The sequence below is a fragment of the Pelodiscus sinensis genome, chromosome 26, assembly GCF_052426305.1.
Source record: "Pelodiscus sinensis isolate ZL-2025 chromosome 26, ASM5242630v1, whole genome shotgun sequence".
NCBI lineage: Eukaryota > Metazoa > Chordata > Testudines > Trionychidae > Pelodiscus > Pelodiscus sinensis.
The window spans coordinates 2465470-2472475 of NC_143077.1; the positions used below are offsets into that span (position 1 = coordinate 2465470).

Consider the following 7006-nt stretch of genomic DNA (forward strand, 5'->3'; position numbering starts at 1 on the left):
GAAGAAATGTGTAAGAACTGGGTAGAGCCACTATCTGTGCCCCTCAAGAAGTATTAGGCTTTGTATATAGCCCCTGTGGTCTGGTTAGAACAAAATATGACCCAACATCAGCCCAGGGGCTCCATCGAGTCAAGTAACCAATACTACATGCTTCAAAGGAAGCTGCAGGCAAATTAGTGCTGGGTAAGTTTCTTCAAAACACCTATCAATATGCTGAAGCAACAGGTTCTGTGTCCTTTACAAATTTCTTTATTTAAATAATCCCAAGGCTGTTAGTTATATACAGGTCCTGTCCGTTTTTAAGATCTACCAGTGAATTTTATGTTATGACTAAAAAAATAAACACACACGGGCAACCGAACCTAAATTCTGGGGTCAGTCACTGTTAGAGCACATTTACCTGTGGGAAGAGGGAGGGTTAAGAGACAGGCTAGCCTGCATACCATGTGGCTCTTCTGGTTTGTGGACACTGTAGGACTGAGGTCAGGAAACCTTTTTGGCTTCTTAGCCATATTGCAAAATAGAAATGTTACAAGAAGAATGGGAATTTCTAACTCAAGGGCAAGGTGCATTGAATAGTAATAGGCCCTTATCCCTCAACCTATGAGATCAAAGATACCCACAGGGGTTTTTTGGTAGAGCCACTACTGAGCCAAGCCTTGTCACATACGCAAATTGATCACCCTTTCCTTCTGCCCCCTCTCCCCCTAAAAGGGCTTACTAACTCAGTGTATGACAACATGGTCACTGTGTTCACAGAAGTAGGGCTAGATGTGAAAACTTGATTACAACACTGTGTGTGTGCAAAATCTCTTTTTAATCAAAGACAAGTCTGCATGCAGAGTAACTAGCCTACATGTCTGGGTCTAGACCACTCAGCAATAGGCAGTATCTACCATGTGTACACGTATACAAGGAATAAGTCTTTCATAAAGAAAGCAGTGCACTGTGGAGACGTCAGATGAATGTTCGTGTACACTAAAGTGTCAGTTTCTCAGCAAAAATGACTCAATGTTTGATCATTCTATTTCCTTCTGAATCCTCTGTGAATAGCAAGTCATAGCATAAATCAGGCTCACATGAATTCATGGCTGTAGTAGCTAAAGGAGTCCTGGCTGATGCCCCTGAGGAATAAACCTTAAAGCAAGCTGCAGTGGGTGGGCTAGTTGCCCAGTGAACGGAGTTGGTTTTGTCCTGTAGACACTTTTTCTGCAAAGGAGATCTGACATTCTTATCAAAGTGCTGATGAGAAATGATTCTGTGTCCCTCTGAATCCTGGGTAAACAATTGCGTAGCAGGACTATTTTTACTGCCCCCCTGCTCTTCTGCTGAACCAGCCATATTGTAATAGTTTCTTGTCCAAAAACCAGCACAATTTTGACTGTCTCTCAGAAGCTCTGCTTTAGCTGTTTGCCCCTGGGGCAGAGGACGAGTGGTCTGGCCTTTCTTTCTCTTTGGAGCAGGATTTATATTCTCAATGTCTGAGAAATCCACACAAGAAATTCCACTGAAGGGCGGGTTTTTGCATTTCCCACCTTGCTTCATCACGTGTTTAGGTTTGAGGCCCATTCTCGTTCTCCCACTCTTGGAACACAAAAGGCCCTCTTTCTCTCCTGTCCAGTAAGTCTCCCTCTTCCTTGAAATTATTCCATGTACTACAGAAACACTTCCAGGGAATGAGTCAGCTGCATTTTTGTGAGCTAAAACCCTATTGCCCTCTGAATCCTGTGTGAAGTTTATGGGGGTAGAGTCTTCTGTCTCACCAGCAGAGATCCTTGCGATGGCTGTGCACTCCTTCGTGATGTTACACTGTGCTTCGTTCAGCAGAGGAATGTTCCACTCTTGTGTGTGTTGTACAAGTGGCTGGCTACACTCCTGAATGTTGGCCTCCTGAGGGCTCAGGGTTGGATCCTGGACTGCCACTAGCTTAGGAGGTACACAGTTCTTCACAGCCAAGGAATCAGAGCCTTTTCCTTTGAGAGTTGTATTTGCCATAAAAGAATAGGGCTTTAAGTGTTCATCCTTTTCACCTGAAAAAAAGTATTTGAATAAGGCAACGGGGATGATATGCAAATTCTTCAAACTCAAGATTTAGCCATGAGTGGCAGAGTGCCTCTCCACATTTGATTTAGCTAACTGTACATTATGCCCCATCCCTCCTCTGATTTGGATGCAGCCAGATGAGTTTCACAACATCCTAATAGCTCTGCCTCCTTGCAGAAATTAGTGAAAGAGCTGGTCCAGTAAGGGAAGCAAGGCGGCAACAATCAAGCAAGATATCCCTCCATGAGGGTGAAGTGAAATGACATCTTGGGGCTAGGGATGTTAAATACTAGTCGACTATCAGATAAGCATTTGCTTATCAGCTAGTCTTTTGACTGGTTGATATCCCCCTGCGGATCAGCTGTGCGGTGGTTGCCCCTTTAAAACACCACCTCTGCACATTTCAAAGGGGCAGCTGCTGTGGAGCCCAGGTGCAGCTGGGGACTCCCAGATGATCCCGGGCTCCCCAGGGCACTTCCCCAGAACCCAGGATCAACTGGGGAGTCCCCAGCTGACCCCGGGTTCCATGGTTTTGAAATGCTGGGGGCTCTTGTGCATTTCAAAGCAGGCGCTGCATGCAGCTCAGACAGTGGGACTTCCCCCTGACTCTGGGCTGTACCTAGAGTCCTGCATTCCTCCTTTGAAATGTACATTTCAAGGGAGGAATGCGGAAGTGCCTATCGACTAGTCGATGGAAATTCCATCAACTAGTCTCCACATTTTAACATCCTTACTTGGTGCTGTCTCTTCCTCAAGCCTCCCTCAAAGAGTCAAATTCCAGCTTCAAAAAAAAAACATTCCACCTACCTTATGTTCCTTACACTTTCAATAGGCTGTGGCATTTAGCAGTTATGTAATGCCTATTTTTCCACCCCTAAGGTAGTTGCAGTGATTTTGATGACAGTATATTTGTGAGGTGTTTTACTAATGAACAGTGCAATAAAAACTAAGTTTCTAATCTTGTGAATCAAAATGATATGATTGCTATTTAGTGATTAACTATTAGATGTTTCCCTTCTTTATAAGCTAGTGATGCACGAGGAATGTGGGAAAGTGAACTTAAAATCTCTAGATTAAGGAAACACCTGCTTTGGAAACCATTTGAAATAATGCAATTTCTAAATCCTACCCAAGATTCCAGCTTTCCCTCAATTTCAGAATAAAGAGCTAATATTTACAACACAATAGTAACTACTGCTTGAAGTTTTCTAAAGGGAAGTCTAAAATAAATCTTGCAGTAGGACTCTATAGTGAATACAAGGATAGGAACCTTCATGCACTGAATCTACAGGAAGCTGGCAATAGCACAAAGCATAAGCAGAGGTTGAATAGCACTGTTACAAGCCCTGCCCACAAGAGACAAATAAAATGAGACATAGTAGTTTGAGTGTGTTTAAAAAAAAAAAATCAAGACTGCTAGGCTCAGGTCCCCCAAAGCCATTGGTGTGCTCACTCCAGCAGCCCAAGCATAGGAATTGAGCCACAGCTTAGCTCACAGTCAGCATTTCAGAACTGAAACACTGTGTTAGATAAAATTCAACACTAGATGGACCTAGTAGGCTAAACCAATTAGAGATGTGTCAATAGTATGAGTACACCTTCCCCTACCATCTCCTCTCAGCTTTAACACTTTAGGGTTAATGTGCTACCCTCCCCAACAAAGGTCCTGATCCTATAGCCCTTCTACAGCACAATGGTCTTGTTTAAATCAATGGTGATAGAAATGTAGCCATGTTAGTCTGGGGTAGCTGAAGCAAAATGCAGGACTATGCAGCACTTTAAAGACTAACAAGATGGTTTATTAGATGATGAGCTTTCGTGGGCCAGACCCACTTCCTTAGATCAAATAGTGGAAGAAAATTGTCACAACCATATAAACCAAAGGATACAATTTAAAAAAATGAACACATATGAAAAGGACAAATCACATTTCAGAACAGGAGGGGGATGCAGGGGGAGGGAAAGGAAGGAAGGTAAGTGTCTGTGAATTGATGATATTAGAGGTGGGGAGAGTGGGATGTTTGTGAGTTAATGGTATTAGAGGTGATAATTGGGGAAGCTATCTTGGTAATGGGTAAGATAGTTCAAGTGTAAATCAATGTTAGTCTTGTACAATCAGTGAACTGTAGCGTCAGTTCCAGATTTATACAAATACAGGATGAATTAGGTTCCTTTGAAAATCCCAGCCTTTAAAATTTGTAGGGAATACAATCAGGCAAATTTGGGAAGAGAGCTGAAGGGACTCTGTTCATTTTGGGTCTGATCTACCCATCCCATGTGATTTAGTCTCTGCTCTAATTTAAACTCTTCTAATCGAAAATGCCTTGAAATAACACTAGGTGGATTTTCTGTCCTCACTGGACAATATATGTTTGCACAGAAATTCGGTCAATCCCCCTTCCTTCCTCCCCACCCCTCCCCCGTGTAAAAAATTTCTTTACAGTACCTGTTGGTTGAATGCTGAAGAATGAAGAGATGGTAGTTTGCTTGGTGCATGGCTGAGGTAAATTGATTGAAATATTACTATTATAGTTCTTCTCAATAAGTGGATTTGGCACGTATGAAGTTGGCTTGGATATGAGAGTCTGGATGGGGAGAGAAGTGCTAGAGTGAATTAAACCTGTGACATAAGTGACATAATTCCCCTCTCCTTGTTATGCCCTTTATTTCCTTTCAAGCAGTGTGGTACCACTGTGGAATGAAGTACCCTTCCCCCCCAAATAAGTCTCAAATCCTATCTCTTCACCATTAAATCCTTCCTTGCATTGCTAGTCTCTGTTAGGATACTCCCCACTGCCACACCTAAGACAATTTGGTGAAGGCTCCTTTTTAAAAAAAGGGAGAGGTAAAAACAAGCTAGGCTTCTTCCCCTGCCAATCTCTCCTGTTGCTATGGTAGCTCATCATCTGAGCTCTCTAACTTGGATCGTAAACTCCTTAGGGTAGAGACCCTCAAGCAGTAGGTTTAAGGGATGTACACGGCTATGACAACACAAACAGTATAGCTGTATTACCTGTACTTTGCGCTTCTTTAACTTTGCAGTGTCCAGCCAGATGCCACAAGTCTCAAGCTGCTCAGCATTGCTGCTTTTTCTTAAACGTTTCATGGCTGATCCTTTTTCAGTACCCAAACGAAGGAGCTGCTGCAACCTGAAATAAGGTAGGCCAGAGCATTGCCAGCGGTGTACCAGGCTATGAACAATTTCCAGCACAATGGTGGGACAGTTGATACAAACTGGCTCTGACACACCTTGGACAACTGATTTAATCTTTTGTACCTGATTTACCAAGGCATACGTGTGTACCTGCTTGGAAAGTGAGTGACCTGAACATGAAAAAGGAATTTTACAACAAGTGGAAACTGCCCCGTGGGTAGTGCAGCGGGAGTAGCTCCCACGGCCAAGTGCCACCCCCTGGGGAAGCTGGGGACGAGCAAACCCAGGTGAGCCTAGAGAAAAGCAGCGAACAGGATACAAGGTTTACATCCCAGAGCTACTCACCTGGGGGCAGGTTCAGTCTTGAGATTGGGGGGGGGACGGGCTCCGAACAGACCCACAGCCCGAGCGTCGGGGACCACGGGGCTGGGGCAGCAAGGCAGGGCCTGCCGAGCTGGCAGGAGAGGGGAGCTCGCGGGGCAGGGCCCCTGTCCCTGGTGCTGTGAGAATGGGCTGGATAAGTCCCTGGCCCTTCCCCCACCCCCAATAGCACTGCAGCCCCAGGCTCCACCCCCAACACACTGCAGCCCCAGGCTCCACCCCCAACACACTGCAGCCCCAGGCTCCACCCCCAGGCACCACTGCAGCCCCAGGCTCCGCCCCCAGGCACCACTGCAGCCCCAGGCTCCGCCCCCAGCCCCGCCCCCAATAGCACTGCAGCCCCCAGCCCACTGCAGCCCCAGGCTCCGCCCCCCCAGCCCACTGCAGCCAGCTCCTACCTGCCCCCAAGCCCCGCCCCCGAGCGCTCTGCAAGTTGCTCCCCGCCAGGCGCGCGGCGCTGCTGGTGGCTCGAGCCCGCAGGGGGCCGCCCTGCACCCAGCGCGCGGCCGCCAACCGCCGCTCCCGCCTCAGCGCCTCACGAGCGGCGGGGGGCGGGGCCAGCCGGGACGGGAGCCAATCACAGTGGCCCCGCCGGGCGCCAGGCGCGCGCGGGTACCGCCCCTCCCCCTCTGGGCGCGGCTCGGCAACTTATGGCCCCGCCCCCTCCGCTTTCCGCCGCGCCCCCCCCCCGGCATTCACCATCCCCCCCGCTCGGCCCTGCCCCCTCAGGGCGGTTATAACCGGCAGCGGGCGCGGGGGGGGGACAGACCTGCGCGGGCAATGCAGCTGGGGGGGGGTTGTGAGCCAAAGCCCCCCCCAGCGTCTGGTCCGTTACCCTCTGCTGGGCCATCGCCCCCCCCGCAGCGTCCCGGGGGGGCAGAGCCCAGCCCCTGGCCACAGCGGGACCCCCCCAGCGCAGCCACCCAGCCAGGGACCGCGACACCGCCCCCCCCGGGAACCCATCCCAGCGCCCCCATGGAAATCCCACCCTGACCCCCCCACTGCCACTTGAGCCCCTTGCTCCCCCCCCCCCAGCGAGAGCAGCCTCCCTCTGCCCCCTGGGACCCCTCCAGGCTGCTTCCAACCCCCCCCCCCCCCCCCCCCCCCCCCGCCAAACAAGCCCAAAGCCAGGCCGGTCCCGCCGCACTTTTTTCCTTAAAACTATTTGACATTTTAAAAGTTTGTCAGACGCGGCCCTAGAACACCAGGCCGGGCCCGTCCCTGCGTATTTACGATTAGCAATCCCGAGGGGTTTGTGCAGCCTCTTGCAGTCTGGAAACAATCACACAGCGCGAACCGCCTGGCCGGTGTAAACCCGCAGCGCGTGCGTCCTCCGCTAGCTGAAACACAGCCCGTGCTGTTTGTCGCACACTGCACATGGTAGCCTGAGCTACAAAGTAGGGGACGTATTATCGTTCCTTGGACCAC

General features: G+C 49.2%; 1 protein-coding gene across 2 annotated transcripts; it reads right to left on the reverse strand.

Moving 5' to 3' along the window:
• Positions 1 to 233: 233 nt before the first annotated feature.
• On the reverse strand, positions 234 to 6134 carry AUNIP (aurora kinase A and ninein interacting protein). Of its 2 annotated transcripts, XM_075909171.2 has the most exons (5): positions 5977 to 6134; positions 5543 to 5697; positions 5057 to 5192; positions 4490 to 4628; positions 234 to 2030 (listed from the first exon to the last, which is right to left on the reverse strand). In XM_075909171.2, exons 3-5 carry the CDS (start codon positions 5147 to 5149, stop codon positions 1009 to 1011), a joined length of 1254 nt encoding a protein of 417 aa, XP_075765286.2. In that variant the 5' UTR covers positions 5150 to 5192; positions 5543 to 5697; positions 5977 to 6134; the 3' UTR covers positions 234 to 1008. The 2 variants fall into 2 exon arrangements, with proteins under 2 accessions (XP_075765286.2, XP_075765289.2); XM_075909174.2 differs by lacking the exon at positions 5543 to 5697 and having other exon boundaries at positions 5977 to 6133.
• Between the last annotated feature and the right edge of the window lie 872 nt (positions 6135 to 7006).

Bases quoted from the DNA above. Each gene is read 5' to 3' on its own strand.
- AUNIP (XM_075909171.2), bottom strand. From the start codon at position 5,149: ATGAAACGTTTAAGAAAAAGCAGCAATGCTGAGCAGCTTGAGACTTGT. The intron at 4,629-5,056 runs GTAATACAGCTA...CTCCCCATCCAG, and splicing joins TAAAGAAGCGCAAAGTACAG to ACTCTCATATCCAAGCCAAC. The intron at 2,031-4,489 runs GTACTGTAAAGA...ACTTTTTTTCAG, and splicing joins CTTCAGCATTCAACCAACAG to GTGAAAAGGATGAACACTTA.